The 26668-nt window shown below is 39.9% G+C and overlaps 1 protein-coding gene across 1 annotated transcript; it reads left to right on the top strand.

Annotated features, from left to right (window-relative positions):
- The first annotated feature begins 1042 nt into the window (after window positions 1-1042).
- On the top strand, window positions 1043-25704 carry LOC103715109 (PWWP domain-containing protein 1-like). The gene is made up of 2 exons (XM_088710542.2): window positions 1043-2307; window positions 22706-25704. The coding sequence occupies exons 1-2, from the start codon at window positions 1311-1313 to the stop codon at window positions 25336-25338; spliced, it is 3630 nt and encodes a 1209-aa protein (XP_088566668.2). The 5' UTR covers window positions 1043-1310; the 3' UTR covers window positions 25339-25704.
- The last annotated feature ends 964 nt before the right edge of the window (window positions 25705-26668 follow it).

Here is a 26668-nt window from a genome sequence, read left to right on the forward strand (position 1 = left end):
AGAAGTATATTGCTGGTTTTATTTTTTACTAGATAGATTTATCACTCTATGAAGCATAGAAAAGGGCATCATTCCTATAAAAATTCATAACTTATCTACTAAAAAGTTGATAACATGTGCTTAAAAAAAGAAAAAAAAAGAAAGGTATTTTTATATGTTTTGTGGATATAGAAGTTTTCAATTTTCAATAAAAAGCTGGACCATTAAAATAACTTCTCATCAACAAACTATGTAAAGTAATATCAACTAAGTTAGAGTCATTTATCGACCTTACATTTTAGTCAAATATAAATCCAATCGAAAAAGAAGTACACAATTTCATCATCCAATATTTATCATGTTTGTATCACTCTTATGAAATCATATTTATCTGTATAATATTATATTTTATCCAAAAAAAAATTTATTGAACGTTGCGATTATTCTAAATAACAATAGTAAATCAACAAGCACAGTATCAATTTTAATAGGCCGGTCATGGGCTTTATGATATAGTATTCCGAGCAAATAAGTAGGATTGGGTTCCATTAACATTTCTATCTCATATATAAATTTTTAGCAACAGTAAGGATCCACCACATTAATGTTTCTATCACTTCTCTCTCTTTCTCACCTCTCCATCTCTCTCTCTCTCTCTCTCCCGGCAGAGTTACATTTCTGTTCTTTCTGCAATAAAATAGTAATTTATTTTATATACTGATATCGGTAGCACAAGTATCATTTTTATATTATAATATATTACAATTATGGATGAAATCGTTATATCTACTTTATAATAAGGCTAGGGTGTAACTCCTAGAGATGGCCCACGTTATAAATATCAATGGGCTAGTCATGGGCCGAGTACATTGTGGCGCGCCGCCTCAATACATGGGCTCTAAATTACGTAACCCCGCGGGCAAAGCTACGCTTAAACGACAAGAAGGATATGCCGTTATCCCTAAAACCCTCGCTATCAATCCTGATCATAATTGTGGGTACACGTTAATAAACGGAGAGCGGAGGACCCATCATATCTAACTGGCTATGCCCATCTTAAAACCTGGGGCGAAAAAGAGCCCGCCCACGCGGATATGCGGTGCTCCGCTTATATACTTCCAAAGCCCGCCTCTTCCGGGTGATCGATCTCTAGGGTTTCTCGGCTCGGTTGAATCGTTGGAGGGCATGATCATCGGTCTTGGCCTACTAGGGTTCCTCTCTGCCGGCGTTCTTCGTTCGATTTCTTTCGTTTGGAAGCTCGCCGTGACATTCTGGCGAGGATCTCCGTCGCCAACGAGGTGGATAGGAATCCAGCCACCGCCGCCGCCGATATGTCCTTCTCTGGGACGGAAAAACCCCAAGATGGAGCTAGGGTTTCCTACGGGACCGTTCGCCAAAACGGCGGCATTGGCTCTGATCCATCTAGGGTTCTGCCGGACATTGATCCGGTGGCGGCGTCGGCGGAACGAGACGCTGATATCGAGGTGGTGGCATCTAGGATTTTTGAATCCGAGGATGCCAGTGAGGGTTCTCCATGTGTGAATGCCGGAATCGAGCAATCGGTGCCGGTCCAGGCGGAGAACAGGGTCTTGAATGGGGCTGCCGCTTCCCGGGAGCCTGTGGCTCCCCAGTTGGCTTTGGTTCCACTGGAGGCGCCACCGGAGATCTGGATGCATGGCTTCGAGATCGGCGACATGGTCTGGGGGAAGGTGAAATCCCATCCGTGGTGGCCGGGATACATCTTCAATGTTCCTTTTGCCTCTCCCGATGTCCGGAGGACGAGGAAGGAGGGCCATGTCCTGGTTGCGTTCTTCGGGGACAGCAGCTACGGGTGGTTTTTTCCAGATGAGCTTATCCCTTTCGAGCCTTACTATCTGGAGAAGTCGAAGCAAACGACCTCGAAGAATTTCGCCTTGGCTGTTGACGAGGCAGAGGATGAGGTGAGCCGGAGAGCTGCTTTGGGTCTGACTTGCCACTGTCGGAACGCAAGAAACTTCAGGTATTTTGGTTTTCCTGGGTATGTTCGTGTTGATGTGCCGGGCTATGAGCCAGGAGCAGAGTATTCTGTGGAACAGATTGAGAGTGCTAGGGAAAGCTTCATGCCCGAAGAGTTACTGTCCTTTTTTCAGCAGTTGGCATTGAACTCGCGACGCAAGGAGCCCTGGAGTATTGATTTCATCAGGAGCAAGGCAAGGTTGCTAGCTTACAGGAAGGCTTTGTATGAAGTGTATGATGAGACTTATCCACAAGCATTTGGAGTAAAGCCACGTTGGCCGTCTCTAAACGATGCACAAACACCAGACCAACCTGTTTACTTTGCACCCAGAGGTATACATCAGTACATGCCTTTCAGTTGCCATGTTTTTATGTTTTCGATGATGGGTTATTGTCTGTATTTGAACATTCTTAGCTGCAAGTTATTTGTTAAAGTATACTTTAATTTGAATTTAAGAGGTGGTTTTATGTGTGTTATATCTGAAATGGCACTTTGTATTAGAATTTAGTACATGTGTTGATTTCATGCAATTTCACTTGCCTTCTCATTTACTTTTCATGCTTCTGATACGATATGGAACATCCCATTGTGCAAGGAAGAAGGGATTTTTGGGCTCAACCTTTGTTTATATTGAATGAAAAACTTCTTCCCCTCTTCCAGATATTCTTGGTAGACTATATTCCCTCGACTTAATATCGAAGCAACTTATGCTTGATTACTTATAATTCATGCATCTAGAAATTCTATGAATGAAGACCTAGTGATCCTTGAGTTTATATCCGTGGAGTTATAATAACCACAAGGTCCACAATTTTGTAACAGGCACATTTTCTGAATTGGAGTTCTTTAAGCATGTCATGAAATGTTAGAAACAAGTCCAAATGCTTGAAAGTTTTTCTTCTTGGTGCAATTCGATTTTTGTTATTGATCTTAACTTAACGGTTATGGTTCACATTTTCATTTATCTCTTTCTGTACTTCAATAATATGGTTTTGGCTCAGTTTCTTTTATATATGGTCTTGTATTTGATATATGTACTGTTTTGCATTATCTAATATGCCAATCATACAATTACATACTTGTCATTAATATTTTCGATGGCTCAATTACTGAGGATACTAGCTCGGTTCACTCCGTTTATTATTTTACTGTATATGGGCCATAAATTAGTTTGGAACATATGTTGCATTTAATTCCGAGAGTTTTTGCAAATTTGAGCACACAGCTTCTCTCAGAGTTTCCGTGCTAGTGAGTACAAGAACTGTTAACTAATCTAACAATTCATCATTATTTGGGGTTCATTAGGAAATTGCAATTTAGATGCTCATAAGATTAGGATTTTGATATTAGCACATGCGAGCAGGCATAATAGTCACATTGTAAAATTTTGTATAAGATGATAATGTACAATAGGTATTTTGCTTATTTGACTTGTTTATTTTCAAATACAATTTCATTGCAACTTTTTATCCAGCATAACTGCCAGGAAGGTAATTTTGTAACAATTTGTCAAGATGGGTGTGCCCAAGATTAATTTGTGATGATAAGGGAAAAGTTCAACTAAATTCACTAAATTAGAAAATTTATTACTTTAATAAATAAAGAGAATGATTTCTGGGAAAAGCTCAAGAGTTCCTTTAATTTGATATGCGCACATACGAGTAGGCACAATAGCCACAAGGTAGAATATTGTATAAGATGATAATATGTGATAGAAATTTTGCTTATTGGATTTGTTTATTTTTCAGATACAATTTCACCGTAATGTTTTATCCAGCATAATTCCCATGAAGGTGATTTTGTAACAATTTGTCAAAATGGGCATGCCAAGATTAATTTGGGATGATAAGGGTAAGATCAACTAAATTCACTAAATTAAAAAATATGATTATTCCTTTAATTCGAGTGGATTTTCTTTGCATTTGAATCCTTATATCTAGATTTCCAAGAGGAGCACGACATAATTTGGTAGTTTCAACCCAGTACTTTAAGAAGTATAAAATGAAGGCAAGTAACTCTTAAAAGATCTCAATGACTCATGTGATTATGAAGTTTGTAAAAATAATTTTAAAAGACTTGTTGGTGCTTAAGCATTCTGGTTTTCATCATGTTATCTTGTGTTGTGATCTTGAGTGTGCACTTTTTATTGTCACTTCCTTTTTTTGGGCAACATTTGCCCTTTTAATTGTCCTTCTGTACTAGTTTAATCCCGTTATGTGGCTTTCCCTAGCTACCATAATGACATATGAGCTAAAATTAATGAAACAAAAGATGTTGCTTGTATCTGTGAAAAAAAAGCACACACATGACTGTAACGTGCATGAGTACATTAAGGATTCATTTGAAAGCTTAGCTTCATCATTTTATTGTTTCGAACTAATTTTAGACCTGTTTTACAAGGCTACCAGAACTCCTAATTTCCATAGGGTAACTAGTTCATATTTTTCTGTCTTTCTCTAGAAGAACTTATCCTTGAGTTATAAACCTTCACCTAAGAGCAATATTAAATCATCTTATGTAAAAGAAATTATGTTTATTTGGTTCTTTTATAATTGGTCTTGCTTAGGAATGCAATTTTTGTTGTTGTTTGATCCAAGATGTCATGTAATGCTGCCCAGATATTGAGTTTAGTATTCCTAATGATTTTCTTTGTTCTTGATAAATCAAATAATGATATATCCATACTGACAATTGTCTATTGAGTTAATGGGTTAGTGGTAGTGGAATTTTGTATTGCAGGGTGTTTTTCCTCTTTAAGTTCTTTTACAAGCTGATGATAATATACTCCTTTGATCAATGGAAGGATAGACCATGATCAGCTTGGTGATCCTCTTATATCTTTTAATGAAGCAAGAGGCCTCGCTTCTTTACTATGAATGTGAATTGTCTTTTTTTTTTTTCTTTCTTTTTTTTTTTGTTGACATTGCTATCTCATGGGGGATCTTTTTGGAAAAATATGACTAAATTAAATAATTTTTGATCCCATGTACTCTATGCTACCCTTATAAACATTTGTTTATCAATAGAAATAATGTCTATGAAACTTAGGGCTGCAAATGAACCAATTTGTTCATGAACAACTTGGGCTCGGCTCAGTAATGGCTGTCCAATCTCATTTCAGCTATAAAATGGCCCTAACTTGAAAATATTTACAAGCTCGACTCATAATTTAGACGAGCTTAAGTTTGCAAAATTGAGTAGAGGCATGGTTCTGCTTGATAAGAAGCTATTCTCATTTGGTCAAATGATAAATGAACCCAGCATAACATCTCTATCAAACTAGGCTTGAGCTTCGATTGAAGCTTTATTACTCCTTTCTTCAAGCAACTGAGCTTGAGCAGTCTGCTAAACTTAGCTCGGCTGTTTTTTTTTTCACCCCTAATGGAACTAGCTGATGCACGTGGAAGAGTTACATGATCACAAGACGGACTGATTTTGAGAACTAGTTGAGGATGATAGAATTGGAAGGATAACGAGGAGAAGTAACGAAAGTAATACTAGAAAATAAAAATGTTGTCCTTAAAAACCTTGGAGAAAATCATATGTGGTATTATACATCTAGGTATTACCCCTTGTGTCTGAGCTTTCAAGTTAGTCAAAAAACAATTGCTAATTTGTGGTTAGACCATGAAAAAAATAGAAAGTTGGTTGCAATTAGAGTATTGGGACAGCTAGTCTTTTTATATTTCTAGATGTTTTATTGCTCAATTTTCAAGTTTTTAAGACCTTTTTTTAATATATGTATATGTACAATGCACATGCAAATGCATGTGACTATTTCTAAAAAATTTAATTGTGCATAAACTTTAAAAAGATTTTAGCATGAGTTAGGCGCCAATAGGCATTCCTCATAAAAGCATTTAAGATTTATTTATTATATTATGTTCTTAATCTAGATAAGCTTAAGTTTTCTTATCTCCTGTCAATAACCATAATTTTGGATTTTGGAGGATGGTAAATTATTATCATGCATAGAATCATAGAAATCCAAACTTAAGGAGAGTTTTTCTCTTGGACTTTTAAAGAGTCTAGCAACATTAGCATCCTTTTTTGGTAGAAGTTTAGCATGGTTTTAAGGTCTAAGGGAGAATCTTATCAGGATTATTATGAGATTTAAAAAGTTGAGAAATATAGCTGCTTTGGTATAGTGTAGGATCAAGATTGTGGTATAACTCCACTATCATAAGGAACCAAAATTTTATTTCCTATAGGAATCACATTTCTTGAGGATGAGCCTTGGTGCAATGGTAAGGTTACTTCATCGTAGACTTAGAATTTCGTGTTCAAAATATGGTTATGGTGACCTTTCTTAGACCTTGCAATGGTAGGAACATTGTGCATTAGGCCGTCCTTTTTAGGAATGCCACTTCCTATATGTCAGATTGAAAAGATAGCATGTTCCAAAGTGAAATGCAAGGTTGACGATGGTTATTTAGATGGATTTCCAATTTTCCATCCCAAGTATAATTTAAGATGTTGTCTTTGGAAACTAGGAAACTTAGTTTTGGCTCAATATCTAGAGTTTTGTATGCAGACTCAACTCTTTAATTAGGGAATGGGATTGATGAGTAAAAATGGATTCAACCAGAAGAAACTCATCCTTTGCTAATGCTCCCTTTCTTATATAGCTCCACCTTTGATCTCATGCCTTCTTGCCTCACACCCTCTCTTCTTCCATCTATACACTCTTACCTTTTTGGTTTTTTTGGGACAACAGCTACTCACACAGCTCTAGCATGAGTATAGCCAAAAGAGTCTAGAGAGGATATGGCGCAGGGGTGGAGGGGCAGCTGTATAACATGTCCAAAAGGCCTCTTCCGAGTGTTAAGCAGAAAAGGAGGCGATCCAGTCCGCAGTCTTGTTCGCCTTCCGAAACATATGCATGGCTTGAAAGGAACTGCAATCTCTGACCATCTTGCGAATATCACTAAGCAGCAGGTGTCCATCTTCATGCAAATCCTTGTTCCGAATCCACTCAATAATCGTAACTAAATCCCCTTGAAGGAAGACGCAATCTGCCCCTAACACACGTCTCGTGTAGGTGCTGCCCTGAGCTCTGCCCCTATAGCTGTCATGTCGAAGGCGCATCGCCCCCCAGCTGCAATCAACCTGGAGTCATGACTCATAATCACAATGCCCATACCTTCTCTGTCTCCACTTGCAGACACGCTTCTATCGAACTTCACCTTGAGATGGCCGGAGGGTGGAGGCTTCCAAGAGACAAGGGTAAACCTAGGTGCTACAATAGTGAGGTGGGTGTTTCAGATGTCTCTAGCCATTTCAGATGAGGTTGACGCGGTAACCTTAGTGATCTCAACAACATGACAGAGAGCTCTACCTATCACCATCCTCATGGGCGCCCTCCTGTCCTCAAAGATTACGACATTTCTATCCAACCAAATGTGATAGGCCAGATAAGCACAAGTGATGCCCCACTCAGCAGTACTCAGTCTCCACAAAGATTCCATCAGATGGCACAGAAGGACCTTTGCCGACCCCATGAACCGCGATAGAAGAAACGAACCCCTCCTCCAAATTTGTGCTGCCCGAGGACATCCGAGAAGAGCATAACTGATGTATTCCTCCGTGTCAAGGCACTCCTTGCACATTGGAGAGGTCTTGACACCCCTTCTGGTCAGCACACTCCTGGTCAGAAGACAACCCCATGCGACCTTCCAAATAAACAGGGCTACTTGTGGATAGTTGTGCATCCTCCAAATCCATCCTCCGTCGATCCGCCGAGTGGTTTCCCCTTCCATCAAGGCATACAGGTCTCTGGCACATACCTTCTCCCTCCCTATCGAAGCCCAAACCAGTCTATCCGTCATCTCCCTAGAGAAAATCGGGAGTGCCAAAATCCTCTTCGTTAGCTGCTCTCCGAATACGTCTCCAATCAACCCCTCATTCCACCTGCCCTCTCTAGGAGTGATTAGGTCACTGACTCTACACCCTGCCAGCCTCACCGCATCAACCAACGTCGGCAGGCAGCTCAGTGGCTACTCAGTCAACTATTTGTTCTCCAAGACATCAATGGACCGTCCATCACTGATAGCCTACCTAATCATAGCAAGCATCAATGAGGCACGGGTGCATCTCCCTCCAAATGGAGTAGTGACGCCCTGTCTAGAAGTTCAGCTCCGTAGTATGAGCCCGGTACTTGGCTCTCAAAAGAGCACACTATAAACTGCCAGTTTCCAGAATATACCTGGCTACATGTCTCGTCGTTAGGATCTCCCGTCTCACCATCAAAGAGCGCACTCCCAGCACGCCATACCTGACCGACTGACAAATCACCTCCCATGCTACCAGATGAATAACACCTCTGCCCTCCCGCCTACCCCAGATGAAATTTCTGAACACTTGATCCATACACCCCAATGGCGCCAATGACAAGATGGTGTTCGATAGCAGGTATATCAGTATTGAGCTCAATATCGATCGCACCAAAGTGACTCTGCCCATCATGGAGAGAGCGTCCATTTGTCAGCCCTCAAGCCTGGGCCTAATGCTCTACTCGATGGAGGAGCAATCCCTGCGACGAAGGCAGCGATAAGTAATAGGAATTCCAAAGTATCTCAGCGTGCCTTCCTACTCATCCACTCCCAAAATCTCTTTAATGGAGAGTTGGAGACCTTCACTTGTGGCTTGATCCTTAGGCTAAAGCAGATCATTGACTTGGCCAATTTATCCTTTGACCGGAGGCTACATAATAATTCTCAAGGATCCTTCGGATAACCAATGACGTTTTGCTCATCGTCCGAGCTAGAAGCATGCAATCATCAGCAAATAGGAGGTGTGATCCAAATGGATGCCGGCACCGGCATGTAGGCCTCGAAAGCCTGGGACTCAGCAGCCCGTTGGAGTGCTCTGGACAGTGAGTCCACACACAGGATGAATAGCAATGGAGAGAGTAGGCACCTCGCCGAACTCCCAAAGTAGACTCGAAGAACTGTATAGGCGTACCGTTCACCAGAACAATGAAAGAGGGAGTCTTGATGTAGCCCATCGCCTAGCCAATCTACGCCTCATGAAATCCAAAATTCACCAAGGAGCTCTGCAGGAAGGCCCACCATATCCCATTGTAGGCTCTCTCCATGTGTAGCTTGATCCCCATCAAGCTCCTTCGGCTTGAGGCTCTCTGTAGATCGTGCATAAACTCCTAGGCAATAAGCATGTTGTCGGTGATGCTTCGATCTCCCACAAAGGCTCCCTGCTCTGAACTGATGGGCCTCGATAGGATACTCCTCAGTTTGGCCACCAAAATTTTTGTCGTGACCTTGTATAGAGTAGTACAGAGGCTAATCGGACGGACATAGCTCTGTGGCACTTGCCTCTTCAGGATCAGAGTGATGAAGGTCCTTTTCTACTTCACAGGCATCTTTGCTGTGCTGAAAAACTGCTAAATAGCCTCCATCACATCATGTCTGATCAGAGGCCAATATCTCTTAAAGAAAGCTGGAGGAATCCATCTGCTCCTAGGGCCTTGTTCTGTCTAACCAGAGGCCACTTTTACCCTTTGTTTGACCCTTTTCACTCTAAATAAGCCCTTAGATCCGCTTTCATGTTTGGAAGACACATTTACTAAAGTGCAGTTGAAACGTGGTTTGATGGTCGCGCACGCGCAGGGCGAGAGAGAGAGAGAGAGAGAGAGAGAGAGGTGAAACCCTTAACATCATGATCATCCCTTTACCTAGAGTAAACCTTCAAACTATATCAAGAACTTGGGAAAATTAAAAACCTATACTAGAAGGAAAGGCAACCTTGTATTTGGGTTAAAGGTTTTTAAAACTGCATAGCGTGACCTATTACATATCAAGTAGATATACCAAAATGTCTTGGGCGTACACAAGTCTTGAACAAAGCAATTGTAATTTTGAAATATTTCAAAGTGAAGTATTTGACCATCAAGTTATTTGTGCCTCCACTTGTTAAAAAGTACCATCTCTATTAGGGGTGCACATGGCTTGGGTTCCTTTCGAGTAAGGGCCAACTCAAAGTTGAACCTATCGCAACCAATTCTTAATATTGAAACTAGATTAAACCAGTAGATGTTGGAACTAAATATAACGAACCTAACAACAATGATTTGGTTTTTTCATTTCTTTGAATATCCTCAGAAAACAAATAACCGAGGTTTGCCGTTACGGTACTAGACCCATACCAATGCCACGCTAGCACAGTATCGGTACGGTACGAAATTTTTTTAACGTATCGAGTGTCAGTATGCCATTTGTACCGAATTGGTATATTACGATACACCGTATATTGTCCGGTTCAGTTCGGTACGGCATACCATACAAATAACCAAAATGATTCTTTAATTCTATAAAAAAAACTTTTTTAAAAGTAGTAAACAGCATAAAAGCACATTTAGTCTTTTCACCAAAATCATACAATAAAATCTAAAAGAGGAATTTGGATATAGCATGCTACAAAAACAAAAGCCAGTATTCTATTTAATAAGATAAAATTAACATAAGCCATTAGACCAAGATATAATAAATTGTGTGATGATATATATAACCATAAACTTTATATTGATATAACATTATGCTTAATAATTATAATATAGATTGATTTTTTTTGGGGGGCATATTGGGATATCCAACCCCTTCACCCATCCAATCAGAATTTTCAAAATCAGAACAAGGATCTAACCAATCTATTCTTAAATCCAAACTGGATTGGCCTGATGAGGTCAGTTTAGTCCGGCTCTCAGGCTAACTTGAAAAGATGTGCACCTCTAATCCTTCCTGAAATGCTAAGTATTGATTTTCATGGGGGTGACCATCTTCTCTTCTCTTGATTCTTTTTAGGAATTGATAAATCATCTCGTACAACTCCCGCCCCTCCGGTCCCCCGCCCCCTTACACACGCGCACAAAAAAAGAGAGCGATAGGAGGAGATCCACGAAGCTTGTAATCAAAAGAGAATACCTTTTAAACTAGAGTGTCATTATTAACTATCTTTAGATTAGCATGCCATCAGCTTGTAATCAAAAGAGAATACCCTTCTCAATGAATAATAAATTCCACAAAGTTATGGACACTGTTGCAGCCTACTAGCCTTTGAACTACTTTGAGAACCCTAGGAAAAAGTCAAAATAAAACATGAACCAAGCAAGCCCCATATTACACGTGGCAAAGGAAGGTCTAATGTGGACAAGGATAAGAAGATTTATGAAAGTTGAGTTCTATGCAAGTTATTTGTCCCTTAATACCACTTAAATCTGTGAATCTTCCATGACTTTGATATAGTCAATGTGCCATTTTTTTATTTATCACCTCTTCACATGCATGCATATACTATAGCCTTTTATCTTAAATCAGCATGAATATTGTAATTTCTTGTAAAATTAGTTTTCATCTGAGAGATTGCCCCTTTATGGTATTTTGGTTTTGGTATTGCTTATTAAACACCTTCATTTTCATGTTTGGAAATTTTTATGACATGATTTTTGTTAATGTGAACTAACATACATTCCATAATTTGTTTAAAAATGTATGAACTTATAATATTATTTCTGATGGAAGAAAATTTAGACTAAGATACCGTAAACGATATACACATATGGTTTGATTCTTGAAACAATTAGATGTGCTTGCAATGGGCTTAAAAGTCCTATTTAAGACTCTTAGGAAGCTGTTAAGCTATGTTGTAGTAAAGTGTGAACCTTTGTTATGGTAACACGTGTATATTGAGATAGTATGTTGAGGTTTTGCATGTAAAAAAGCTTATAACAATCGAGGAAACTTTATTGAATATTTAGATTGTCTTGTCCTGTTAATGAAAGTAACAATCAACGGTCCAGAAGTTACTAATAGATTTTATAAATAATAGGATAGTGAATATAGAACTCAAGAAGCTTGAATTGGTGGGATTTTTAGATTTATTAGGCTTGCCTGGCAAGGTATATTAGCAATGGGGTAGTTGATGTGTAAGTATGGCATGTTGGTAGAGGGCCACATATAGTTCATGGTATGAATTCGCATGCTTTTGATGCAAAATGTGATAAGAAACAATAATTATCGCACATAGTAATAGAGGTAGCCTAGTTCTTATGGTTGGATGTCAAGATATTTGTACATCAGTATTAGATGAGAATATTGGTATATTCATATTTGTGTCCATATCTTTCAACGATTATGGATATGAATATAATTATTAAATAGATACCAAAATCGATATCCATATTGCACTAGACATATATGGATATGAATAGGATACTAAGCACGCCTATATTTGTGTTAAATTAATAATGATGTAAATCGGATATTAAGCATATTCATATTTTTCTATTCAAATATGGATATAAATTAGATATTATTTTGGATATATCGGATTTTGAGCCAAATTCAATAATGAGAACTAAAAATAATGACATAATCATAAAAGATAGGTTCAATAATAGTTGCCATTTGAGCAAGCATTTATTGGTAGCAAAAATTCATAATCATAATCTAAACTTTATTGAAAGCAAGAAGTAGTTCATAAATATCTTAATCTTAAAATATATATAGAAAAGGAGAATACTAAGGTCCTGTTTGGGAGAGCTGTTAGCAGTAGAGCTTTTGGAAGTAGAGCTTTCTGAAATAGAGCTTTTATAAAAAGCTGTTTGCTGTTTGATAACCACATTTCTAAAGTGCTGTGGCATTTTAACATATTTGGTAAACAAACTGAGAAAGTACTTTTGTATGACAAACTTACCATAAAAAATATTGCATAGTATTATACAATAGAGCATAATAAAATATAATATATATTAATACATAAATATATAATATAGTATAATATTACTGTAATGTAATGTAATATTATTATAATATAGTAATATAACATTGTATACCATAGTATAATAATTTAATATAATATTATATTATTTAACATAACATATCAATGAATTATGATATAATGTAATATAATATTATATTTATAATATAATATAATAATAAAGATACAAAATATTATAATTATTAGCATACATTAATTTTCCATAATATAATATAATATTAAATTATTTAACATAATATATTAATGTATTATGATATAATGTAATATAATATTATATTTATAGTATAATATAATAATAGGAAACAAGAATACCTTTTCTTGCATAGAAGAGAGTCTGATCTATGGCTAAGCTTTTTTGTTAGGGCTCTAACAGATTTTTAAGTTTATAAAAGGACAAAGTATGTAATTATTATATTTTATTATGGGTATTTTGATAAAAAAAAGCTTTTCGACAAAGCTCAAAACAGTTTTTTCGGAAAGCTCTAAAATGGAGCTTCTCCAAAAAAATTGTTTTTAGCTTTCTGAAAAAACTAAAATAGCTTTCCGAAATTTTTACCAAATATCTTTTTTATCCAAAAATATTTTTGGAAGGCCAGAAAGTACTTTTGGTCATCCAAAAGCTCTCCCAAACGAGGCCTAAGTACCTTAGACTGAGAATCTAAATAATTAGCAACAACTCATTACTAGTAATAGGAATACCCAAGCACATATACAATAAAATGAGAAAGTCAATTACGCAACAATTATCCACATAAAATGTAATACCCATATACTGGCTTTTCTTTTTTTGCTAAAAAACAAATACTGGCTTTTTTTACCAGAGCTCTTTATTGTAATTACATAAAAGTTCTGCACTTCTTTGCAATTACTAAGTTATACTCATTCTAAATTACTAAGTTATACTCATTCTAAACTAAGTCCCAGGTACTAGTATATCCCAATAATTAGCATAATCATCAATCCATCATAATATATGTCATGTTGGAAAGCTAAATCTATTTTAGGCACATTAGTAGATAAGATATGGATATGCATTGAGAATACAAGAAGGTTGATAAAGATAGGCAAGAAATGTTTGATGGATTAATTTAAGGATGAGGAAGACTCTGGACAACATTAGGACTTGTGAAATGAATAAGATCTAACGTTTTGATCTAAGACATTAACAACCCTAATGAGAGTGATATTTTGATTTTTCTTAATTTATTTAATGCTATCTAGAACAAGGATTTAGGAAGTTGATCAAACTAGCAAATATCTTAATAATTTTCATGTTTCCATAATGTTAAAGCTTCATATACTGAAAATATTATGATGCCTTTTTTTTGGGTAATGATCCTTTTTTGATTTATAGTGTCACCTATTAAGTTTCTACACTAGACAAGTCATTTGATTGATAGGGGTAGGAGATGTTGGAAGAGAATATCATTAATCACTTGTTCCTTGCATGTATAGTACATAGCATTTTTCTTATTGCTATTAATGAAAAATTATTAGTTTGGAATTGGGCACAAGGAACTTGGAAATGTAGAAATAGGATGATTAGGCAAAAGATTTGGTATTCCAATTCACAGCTTCAAACATTGGATCCACCATTAAAATCCATATATTTAGGCAGCACTTTGCCAAGTCCATCTTCTTTATCGAAAATATATGTTGTTCATTCTAAAAGCATTTAGATACATGTAAATAACAAACATGGACACAACCTAATCTTTTTGCCTAATATTCTTATTAATTAATAACTCTGCTGAATATACCTATGCTGAGACTATGGGAGAGAGAAGAGAGGGGAGAGAAAGTTATACCTATGCTTGCCAAGTAGCTTGATTGGCCTAAGGGGAGGTGAAGGGGCAAGCCGAGACGGATTTGAGAGACATGAGGTATTGGTGGCTACGATAGAGTTATGGGATTGAAGACTCATGGTTGCTATTGGTGGTAGAGCTGTTGTTTGTCAAGAATGGTGAGGATGGCCGACTGCCCTCTCTAGTTGGAAATAGTGAATTAAATTTGTGTTAAAATTTAATTAAAACTGAAATCAAGAGTTTATCTTTTTTCATCAAAGAGTTGAAAGGCACAATTCAACCAAGATTATGCATTTGTGCCATAATGAGAGAAAATTTTCTGAAAAATAAACTATTTAAACAACTATGTCAATTACCTTATGCTTGCAAACATATAGCTGGTAGCAATGCATCTTCTCATTCTACTCTTCCAGAGAAAGAAAGGCTGAATTAGAAAATTCTGCCTTCCAAATATCCTAGAGAAAAAATATTGGATGAAAAGAATCCAGAAACCCTAACACAAGCCAAGCGATCAAGAGAGAGGGAAAAGCTAAGAGGTTGGGATACAAGAAAGTGATAAAATATAGTTTCATGAACCAAAGAGCATTGAGGCAACACCCTCATCCTGTCTCTTCCATGGCATCATTGGGCAGCTAATGTTGGATGTTGTGAATGATGGCCGGCCATTGAGGTATTGGTCCTCCTAGAGCCATCGAGGTGATGATGGTTGCTAAGATGCTGGATACCGATCGTCGGTTGTCGATCAAGAAGGGCATGAGATCGTCCATTCTGTCTCATAAAGTCGCCTGCCACTGCCTCAACGGTCATTGTTCAAGAAGGGATGTTAAGATGATGATTGATGATGGCTAGATGACTCATTTCATGGTTGCCCTTTGTCAGTCACCAGTTGGGAAGGAGGATGTAGCCTAGGTTACAAGCTTTAGGATAAAAACTAGAGTAAAATCTTATCTGGATATCTCGATCCAAATCCGGAAAAACCGAAAAAATCCGGACCGTATCTATATCCATCTATTTCAGTGAGCAAGTATCTGGATCTGTATCCGGTTCTACTTGGATTTAAATTTGAAATTTGAATCTGGTCGAAATTGGAAATGGATATGGTTGGATTATATTAGACCCGCTTCTAGCCCTAGGCCAATGTGGCTTAAGCCAATAAATATAGGTGTTGATGTAATATCGATCCTGGAACCTACTTTTTAGAGGGCCAAAATTTCGTTATGTCTAGATTGATCTAGGAAATATCAGCAGGCCCAAATATGTTTTCTTGGAATTGAAGTATCATAGTCTTGTTTGGAACATTCACGGGTCTAGAATTGAATTCTCATTACCTTTAGGAAATTTATTGATGAATTTATTCTTTTTTGGTGATTTTTTTGGGGTGAACATGCTAGCTGATGGTAGTTTAATCAAAAGACATGTTTCTAATTAGATCAGATTATAGGATTTAGATATGAAATCTGGTAGGTTTTAGGTGGTTTTGTTTCCTTGTAGAAAAGGATTGTAGGTGAGATATGTGAACAATTCTTCTCCTTCATATCCTCATAGTTCAATTATTATCTTTTTCAAATCTTTAACTATAATCTTTTCTATTTTGCAAAGGTTTTCCGGACATTCAGCTATGTGTGAGGCATGCTGCCACTAGGCATGAAATATCAAGATACAAATATGTCTGATCATGTGTTGAACATAGAATATAATAATTTAGATTATTGACTATGTGGCTTGAGGAAGACCAGCATGAAGAAAATCTACTGTGACATTATATAAAGCATAGTCAAGGATTGTTACTTTGGTATTGGTGGTTTAGCCAAATTGTATTTCATAAAAGACAACAATCTTGGTTAAGACGATACAAGGGGTTGAAACCAGAAGCTGAAAAGTTGACCGTCGAGCTAAGATTATTGCGAGGATAATGACACAAAAAACAAGCAAAACACTTGGTGGCTGATAAGGTTGATCAGAAGATATGCTATAGATGCACGATGTTGAAGAATCTAATAGAATCATCTAGCGAAATGATCAAAATGACAAACTGCATACCCTGATGACCAAAGGGATGAAACTGTGATCCGACGCTATGAAAGGAGCTATGTCTAAAATAATCTTGCCATGAGCTAATACAATAGGTCAAAAGTAAATTTTGTCACAGAGTGATAGGTTGGATGTGGGGGGGGGGGGGGGGGGGGGGGGGTGCGTGGGGGGTGTCCGAGTGGCCGGGATGGGGACCACCCCATACTTTGGGATATTTGGTCGATGAGCGGGGACGGGATGGTCTTTCAGGCTAAGCACGTCTTCTGGGACGCCAATAGTGCTGCAGACTGGGTGGCCGTTTATGTGGCCAATTACTCTGGTGGCAACCTGTGGACTCGGAGAGAGGATTTGCCTAGGGCATTCCGTGACATTCTGTTTTCTGATTTTATTGGGTATGTTCGGACTCGGATAGTCTGACCTGCCCGTCTTAGCAAAAAAAAAAAAGTAAATTCTGTCGTGTAGCAACATAGTAGTGTTTGAAATCATCCAATTAATAGGATAAACCCTGTTACAATTAAGAAGTGAAGCATTACACATTCATGAGACTAATTACTCCACATTCTAATTCTCCAGTACTTTCTGATGTTTAGGCGTATAGATTCATGGCTTGAAACTTACTGCTTACCAAGCCATCTTTTGTCCATATAACAAATTTCTGAACTAAATTGCTACCCAAGGAAGAGAATATTTAACTGTGATTAGATGATAATATTTCAATCGAAAATGATTACAAAGACCACCGAGGTGGTAACATAGATGGAATGAGGCTTTATTTCCATCCGTGTGGCCCAGGTTCGAAACGCACGGGCGTCGATTAAATGTGGAAACTGAATGCCTCTCGCCTGGATGCGCTCGATGGGAGCGCTTCTGGTCCGCTGGTACTGAGGTGGTGCTGAGGTGACGTACTCACACGTGGGTAACCACGGATCGGGGAGGGTATGAGTGTATTGTTTACCTGCATCAGATATTTTCTAGTGGAAGGAGGTTCCAGTAGGGGCTGCTACGCGGGTGGGGTTAATTCTCCTCCCCTCCCCTCCCCTCCCTCTTTTTTCCTAGCAAAAAAAAAAAAAAAGATTAGAATTTTTTTATAGTGGATTACTTTATCTGCACTGACTCATTCTATAGGTCAAAAGTTCTAGGATCTTCCATCTTTGATCTATAAAGATGTGACCCAAAAATGTTTTGGTGGTTTTCATTTGTGCGTTATCATGGTGTATTGACGTACTGTCTTACTTGATGTAGCAAGTTTGCACATCTTCGGAAGGCCACATTTGATGTAACTGAAAGTTGTTGTCCTTGATTAACTCCTAGCTTTTCTAGAGCCAAACTAGAAGTATACAAGGCTTGACCCATCCAAGCACCTTTTCTCCTACAAAGTAGGGAAACGGTGAACAGACCACGTCATGCAAATAATTTGACGCCATTTTGTAGTTGCAAGTTCTTATGTCGGTTTGCAATAAAGTATGTTATGGGTAAGGTGGATGATTCTTTTTCATATTGAAGGATTAAGGCAGCAGTGTCTATGGTATATTTAGGGTTGGGAATTCTACCAACTTGTTCGATCCTTTTCTTTTTATTTTTTTTCAAACAAAAATACGGGAAGCATCTAAGCACATCATTTGAGGCTACCGTATTTTTATAATCTTTAATTGTCTAAGGTGAAATATATATCTCTTGAAAATGATGAGTAAAAAACTATCTTCCATGGAATATTGTGCCTTTCAAAAAAGGCATTCAACGGCTTGAGGATGACGGTTCTCTTTAGGTTTTATGATTTTTGTTTTATAGATTCTATGTACTACTAGGAAGTATTAATCTACTAGGAAGTATCGGTCAAATCATTGTTTTAGAAAGAATATCACTGGAGCACCGAGTTGTGTCTGTTATGGGGATACATGATCATTTTGCTGATGGTTTCAGGTAAAGCCCGGTACCTCTTGTTGTGGTCCATAATAAGATGTTAATTGGTAGTAGCCGCTCAGCTTTTAAGAGGCATAATCTGGAGATGAATGAATGCACCTGGGGATGTCAACAGAGACAGATATCCAGATATTTTATTTATCCTCGAATCGAAAGAAATAATTTTAACCGAGATGAAATGGGGATGATTTCGATGATGATTTTTTTTAAATATCAAAAACCGTTCGGTTTGGATTTGGATGAAGTCCTCGATTCGAAATCAGGCTTTGACACTGAGCTCAAAATCGAACATATCCGATATCTCTCTATGTTAAACATAAATTTTAGCCTTTTAACCCATTCAATTTGAATCATTTATAGATTATAGATGGGTAGATGACTAAACGGACAAACCTTAGAGGCTTAAGAGATGTTTTTTCCTTCTTTTGGCTCTTCTTCGCGATTACATCTTCCATGGAATATTGTGCTGCTCAAAAAAGGCATTCAATGTGTGGTTCTTTTTTGCCTTTTTGACTCGGTCTTGATCAACTGTGGTACCAGAGCCCAGAGGCATGGTTGCTAATTAAAGCCTTTGTTTATCAAGAACTCGGTTTCGAAATTATAGCAACAATATTTTAACAATGACATGAGCTTAGGGATGACCATTCTCTTTAGGTTTTTCGATTGTTGCTCTCTAGATTCTCTCTATGTACTATTAGGAAGTATCAATCTGCTCGGAAGCATCAATCAAATCATTATTTTAGAAAGAATATCACTGGAGTACCGAATTGTGTCCGCTATAGGGATACTTGATTTTAGAAAGAATATCACTGGAGTACCTCTTGCTGTCGTCCACAATAAAATGTTAATCGGCAACAATTGCACGACTTTTAAGAGGCATAATCTGAAGATAAATGAAGGGGACGTAAATAGAGACAGATATCCAGATATTTTATTTATCCTCGAATCGAATGAAACGATTTTATCCGAAATGAAATGGGGATGATTTCGATCATGGTTTTTTTTAAAAAAAACATCAAAAACCATTCGATTTTGGTTTGGATGAAGCCCCGATTCAAAACCAAGCCTGAGCTTAAAATCAAACATATCCCATATCTCTTTGTGTAAATATAAATTTTAGCCTTTTATCCCATTCAATTTGGATCATTTATAGATTATAGATGGGTAGATGACTAAACGAACAAACCTTAGAGGCTTAAGGTACAGATTTTTTCTTCCCTTGGTTCTTCTTCGCGATTATATATCCATAATGTTGCTGGAAATTGGACCCGGGGGCGGCCGTCGACTGAGAAGGAGGAGCTCCGGCGTGAGATGGCGGGTGGCGGTCCGTCGGCGGGCGGCATCCTCCGGGGGACTTGCAAAAAGCCGGTGGCCGGGGTTTCCGGCGCCGGCCCTCCGATACCTAAGTCAGAGGGGACAAATATATGGGGGGAGAGAAAATATGTCTCAGGAGTTTCAGAGTCCAACCCCCTCTAAGATGGAGGGGTTCCCCTTTTATAGAGGGGTACAGGATTACCTGTGATGTGACGGGACGAATGGGTTACCGTCATGATTGAGCATGTCGTATGAATTAATGCACGATCGTGTGAATTAATGCATTGCCGTAGAAGATCAGGCCGGAGCCAATGGTCGTCGTGGCTGATCGGACGTAGCCGAGCAGGTCAGCTGTTTGCCGTGGAGGGCTTAAGATCCGTAGATAGCGTGTGCATTGATTGTTGAATGAGCCGGAGATCAGCAGAGGCCATGCGCATTAATTGTTGACTGTCGCTCAGGGCATGGTCCCTGATACGTCGTAGCATGGTCGGCGGGTGGAACGTGACGTGGTGAGGTCATCGCAGGGTGTGGCCTTAACGTGTAAACGGCCAGATCGGCCCTTAGAGATCGGCTCGGCGTTTTAAAGTCGGGGATACCGAGGTCAGGCACCTTCAGGTCGGGCGCCCTCAGGTCGGGGGCTTTCAGGTCGAGCGCCTTCAGGTCTGGCACTTCCAGGTCGGGCGCTTTGGTCACGTGCCGACGACACGTTCATGTACTTCGGAGCAATCCGTTTTTCCTCCAACACATAGAATATTATGCTGTCCAAAAAAGCATTCAATGTGTGATCCTTTTTTGCCTTCTGACTAGGTCTTGATCAACCGTGGTTGTAAGATATGTGGTACTAGAGGCACGAGCTTATCTAATAGCAACAATATTTTAACAATGGCATGAGCTTAAGGATGACCGTTCTCTTTAGGTTTTTCGATTGTTGCTCTATAGGTTGTTTCTCCATGTAGAACTAGAAAGTATCAATCTACTCGGAAGTATCAATCAAATCATTATTTTAGAAAAAATATCACTGGAGCACTGAATTGTGTCTGTTACGGGGAGGCTTGATTTTGACGATGGTTTCAGTTAGAGCTTGGTACCTCTTGCTGCCGTCTACAATAAGATGTTAATCGGCAGCAACTACACGGCTTTTAAGGGGCATAATCTGGACATGAGTCAACAGAATATTTTATCTATTTCTGAACTGAAAGAATCGGTATTAGCCGAAATTAAATTGGGATGGTTTCGACGATATTTCTAAAAATAAAAAAATTATTTGGTTTCAGTTTCGGTTTGGATGAAATTTCTGATTCGAACCCGATTCAAAATTGAGTCCGACACCGAGCCTGAAACCGAACATTTTCGATATCTCTTAGTATTTTTTGTATTAGGTATAAATTTTAACCTTCTATTTCATTCAATTTGGATCGATCATGGATGGGTAAATGACTGCATGGACAATTCCTAGAGGCTAAATAGGTGGCTTTTTTTCTTTTTTTGGGTTCTTCTTTGTGATTATTATATTTGATGGATTTAGTTTATTTGATGTTGTTGGATGGTTATATTATTTTTTCAAAATTATTGTGTTTGTTGAATGATTGTGTTATTTTCTTAAAATTATTGAGTTTGTTGGATGATTGTATTATCATTTTAGGATATATTTAATAGTTGAGTTGCTATGAATTATATAATAATTATAAATATCATTAATTTAAATTTTTTATATAAAAAATTTTAATATAAAATAAATATTTTTTTTATTTTTTTGAGGAACGGTGGTAGATTTTAGATTTGATTTTGATTTTTTACTTCGTACCGAATCCATATATTTGATATCCTTAAACGGACCTCTAAGATAGAGGCTGCATGGGCCTCGTGGGTGGGCCTTTCGTCACGCGCGCCTAGTGTATGTTACAGGCCAGTTTCATTGTTCTAGAAAGAGACTCGGCCATGGTCATCAGTTGGATCCGAAGGAGCCCTAGAGGTAATGGTTATGTCCACCCCTTACTCCAAGATATCTGGGTAATGGTGAGGAATGAAGGAGTCTTTCAGGCCAAGCATGTTTTCCGTGAAGCTAACGGGGTTGCGGATTGAGTGGCTGCTTATATAGCCAATCACTCCGGTAGTACTATGTAGGTTAGAGATGGAGAGTTATCTATGATACTCAGAAGTATTTTGTTTTTTTTATTTTATTGGATGCATCACAGACTCTTTTGGTGATCTTCTGTTGTTTGATTTCTTCCTTTTGTTTTTTCAAATAGTGTGTATTTTTTTTTATATTTCGTAAGAGGTGGGCGTCGGTCCCGGCGTCCAATAGGGCAGGCTTTTCGCCGGCCGTCTTGTATATAAAATGCATGGAGAACTCTTAGCGGGTCACGTCACTCGTCAATTGTTTTCAAAACAATAATATTTTTTTATTTCATTTCTCGAGTTGTTGAAAATTATACCAATCTTGAATTCTCTTTCCTTACTGACATCTAGATTTGATGATGTGTAAGAGTCGTCCTGAAACATGAACAAGTTGCGTAAACTAAACCAATCTTGAATTCTCTTTCCTTACTGTCATTTTTTTTTTTAAATAATCCACACACTGGACCAAACTAAAAGAACAAAAATTTCAGAGATACAAATCTTCGCCGTGATTCACCTTCTTTTCGTCATTCACGCTGTTCCGTTCTTTACATGACTTAATAAACTGTTCACGTCTCTCTGTTTTCCCTTCTGAAAATAACGTACGTCTCAGCGTCTATCCTTTTCTTTATGGAATTCTTCACTGTGTGCCATGTCTCTATAGTAGTTATATTATCGTATTCTCTATAACTCTGTGTATGACGCTTTTTTTTTTTTTCTATCTTTCTTGTTTCTTTTTTGACTTGAACAGTTGCGCTTCTCAGTGGTCAGCTCAGGATTGCTGATGAAAACCTGGGCGACGGGAGGGTGGTCTTCTCCTTCTCCTCCTCCAGAGCTGCTGCGAGTGCTCCCAAGATTGCCTCCTCATCATCGAAGAAGAAAAAGTTATACGTCGTCAAGAAGCGAAGGGAGGAACAAGGAGGGCGGCATGCAAGCTCCAGTACTGGAGGGCACTCGAGGCCTGCTCTGGATCTCCGTTCGCCCCCTGCTAAACCTTATAAAGAGACGACAAGGGCCGTCCGCTGCTACAAGGCTCCCCGAGGTCAGGCCGCGGCGTCCAGTTCCCATACCGGCAAAAAAGTGCTTCAGAAGAGGCCTCGGGCGACGTCCGCAGGCAGCAAAGCTGGTGCGAGCAGCGATGTGTGGGCGTCGTCGAAACGCAAGGAAACGAAGTTGGCGAGTGATGTGTGGCAAGCCTACGCTGGTGTCTCCAATATGTGCATGCCGATGACCCCTCGAACTCGAGCTTTGGCTGACCGGAAGCCGAAGGGTGGTGAACCGTTGCCAAAAGATGGAAGAAGGATGGAGACTGAACCTGGACAGCCGGATTGCCACAGTAATAGTCTCAGACGGGAGAAAAAACCTGCAGTAGATTTGCCGGCCTCTGATCCTCGAGCAGCAGGGGAGGGCTTGAAGGCTCAGGCTGTGGCAGCTGCGAAAGGAATGGTGAAGAAGGAGACGGCTCGAAAGCGCTTGAGGGAAGATGTCGGTTCTGTTGGACCTGGTGCTGACACTGGAGGAGGAGGCATCAAGAAGAAGAAGAAGAAGCAAAAGAAAGTACTTGGTATTGAGGCTGGCCTCTCTAGATATGGAGGAGAATCTTATGGGAAATTAGCAGGCAAGTCGATCGGTATTGGACTTGGACATGGACAGATTGTCCGAACTGAATCACAGAGGAGAGGTGATGGAGTTGTGAGGACCTCAGTTCTCAATAGCGCCGCTGCTCGACAACCCAGAGTGGATGTGAGCTCTCTTAATCTGGAGTTTCCACAGCTACTGAGCGACCTACGAGAGCTAGCAGCGGATCCTTTCTATGCGATCGAGCGCGATGCTCCCAGTGTTGTCCTCCAAGTATTCCGTGAGTTCCGGATGAAGGTGTATCGGAAGTCGCTCCGCCCACCAGAAAGTGAGCACGATATGGCCCAGCTTCAAGCCACTGGAGTGGCTGCTGCTCGATCACTGCTGAAGCCTGGTGCTGGAAATGCTGTCATGGCTCTTGGGAAGGAAGCAAAGGATCGCAGAGAGCCTTCATCATCTGCCGTGAAGCTATTGAAACCTAGACCGAAGCCAGATGATCCGACGAAGGCTCGCCGCAAACGGGGCCCATCCGACCGACTGGAACAGTTGAATGGAAAGAAGGCGAAGAAAATGAATCAAATAAAGGCACCGGCTGTCGAGGAGAAGGCTGGAATCCGCCGCCGGAAGATACCAGGGGGAAAGCAGCGAAAGCGGAAGCAATCAAGCACAGCAACAGTAGTAACAGCATCAGCGGCTTCGGCAAAGCCTAACAACAAGGGAGCAGAGACCGTCAAGAAGCAAGAGCCAGCCCGGCCTCCTCTGCCGTTCTCTCCAACGGCTCTGGTGTTGAAGTTTGAGCCTGGAGCGTCACTTCCATCGGTTGCAAAACTCAAGGCGACCTTCGTCGTGTTCGGACCGCTGGTTAAAGATGCTACCCGGATCTACTGGAAGTCCAACTCGTGCAGAGTGATCTTTGAGCACAAGCCCCATGCACAGGCTGCTCTCAACCATGCTACGAAAGATGACCTCCTCCTCGGTCCATTTCGGTGCCACATCCGTGAGCTCGACCCCGCCACGACGCTTCAACCGCTCTCCAATATTCCTGGGAAGCTGCCGCCACCGCAGTCACGTCCCAGCGGCAGCCCGCCGCTCGGGCCTGGAAATGGTGGTCAACAGCCTCGGGCTTTACCATATCAGCAGCAACGGGCAGCCACGGGCCCGCTGAAATCCATCTTAAAGAAGCCTGGCGACGAGGGCGGCGGCGGCGGCGGCGGCGGCGACTCTGCGGGTGATGCTGCAAGAGAGCCTCCGCAACGAGTAGTAACATTCGTGCACGACAATGGCAGTGGAGGGAGTCATGCAGCTGGGACCTCATCTTCCACCTCTGCATCTGGGTTTCTTCTCCCATCTTCTCTTCCAGCGATGGATCCTTTGACTAGCAAGAATCCCAAGTCATCCGGTTTGCTTCCTCGTCCCCCACCACCTCCACTACTTTCCCCTCTTTCAAACCCTCCTCGTGCCATGGAGAAGCAACGTCTTCTACCACCTCCTCCACTCCCACCACCCATCTCACTTCCACCTCCACCTCGACCTCCGCCTCGCGCTGCTGGTGTCCCACTTCCATCCATTTCACTTCCACCTCCACTGCTCCCTCGCATCGTGGACGGGTCTGAAGCTCGTGGTCCTGGACCAGCCCAGTTCAACCGGTCCGGACCGCAGCACAACGGTCGACAGCATGCGGCGGGAGAGGGAAGGAACGGAGGACCTGATATCTCAAACCAAATGCTAATCCTTCTGAAGAGGTGCAGCGACATTGTCGCCAACGTCAAGTCTTCCCTCGGCTATGTACCATACCACCCCCTGTAGAAGCCCTTCGATATTGCTGCGTGGAGTGGCGGACGGATCCTCTTCTAGGAAACATGGTAAGGAGATGCAGAGAAGTTAGCTGTTGCTGCTGTTGCTCCCTGTAGAGAGTGTGCGCGATGGGACATTAGATGTTGGTTATGGTTGATGATGACTACCAGTATTGTATGGATATTAAACATCTATCATAATCTCTATCTGCTGTTTGTTTGGTTGTGATTCCGAAGATGTGGGGTGGTGTTGTCCTTTTAACCGCAGCGTTTCCTCTTTTCCTGTTGCACCTGGGTTGCTTGAAATTTATTGATGTTAAGATAGCTTCGGCTTTAGCTGATCGGGACTGTACATTCGAGGGAATCAGATGATCATCCCGAGCCATCTGACCATCAGAAGGCTCGTGGAAGTGTTTTCTGACCAGTCCATCGCTATTATTTCTCCTGTCTTGCTGACTCATTGGTCTACCCCCCCCCCTCTCTCTCTCTCTCTCTCTCTCTCTCTCTCTCTCTCTTTCTGAAAAGATGGAGGAGTCAACACGTTTTGTTGAAGATGATGCCTGTTGTTCTTTTATTGGCATTCAACATGGGACGATAGGTTATGCAATAATACTGCTTGGCATGCATGGTGGTTAGGTTGGCATGTTCCTAAATCCAAAGAAAATTATAGTTCTAAGTTTTTTATGCTCTAGTTAACTTCTTTGACCTAAGTGCTTTTGGCTGGATTTTAATGTTGTATGAAGTTTTTTTTTTACCACAATTTTTTTAATTATTTATTTATTAGAAAAGGTTCGAGGCAAGGGGATCTATTTTATCCTTTTCTTTTCATTCTTGTGGTTGATCTTTTGTCTCCGACACTGAGTTTAATCTGATAGTCTTTTGACTGGACTTGGCCCTTCAATTCGTTTGACATTAAAGTTGTTTCTCTTTTGTATGCAGGTGATACTTTGATATTGTTGGGATCCATTTATGCAAAGTCTCTTACTTTCGGCTTCATAAAATTATTGTTGGGATCATAACTTTTAAACTATAAACTTGGATCTTATTCCATCAAGTATCGAAGCTTTCTTTTGATGCTAGTAATTTGAAGAAGGTTGCCTGGATTTTTCTGAGTGATAAGTTGGACAGAAGGTTATCTAGTTGTCTGCAACAACTCTGTCTCTTGGAGATTGTTTTGTTTTATTGAACTAGGTGCCATCTAATCTTCCTATGTATTTGCTTTCTATATTTAAGGCTCCTAATTGGGTTATCAGTAGATTGGATTGTGTTCGAATGGAAAGGTTTATTATCTGTTAATAAGGCTTTCTGTCAGCAGATTTGCAAAACCAAATGACAAGGAAGCC

The sequence above is a fragment of the Phoenix dactylifera genome, chromosome 14 (assembly GCF_051530095.1).
Source record: "Phoenix dactylifera cultivar Ajwa chromosome 14, Ajwa_hap1_PhDact_Kaust_v1.1, whole genome shotgun sequence".
NCBI classification, from domain to species: Eukaryota; Viridiplantae; Streptophyta; class Magnoliopsida; order Arecales; family Arecaceae; genus Phoenix; species Phoenix dactylifera.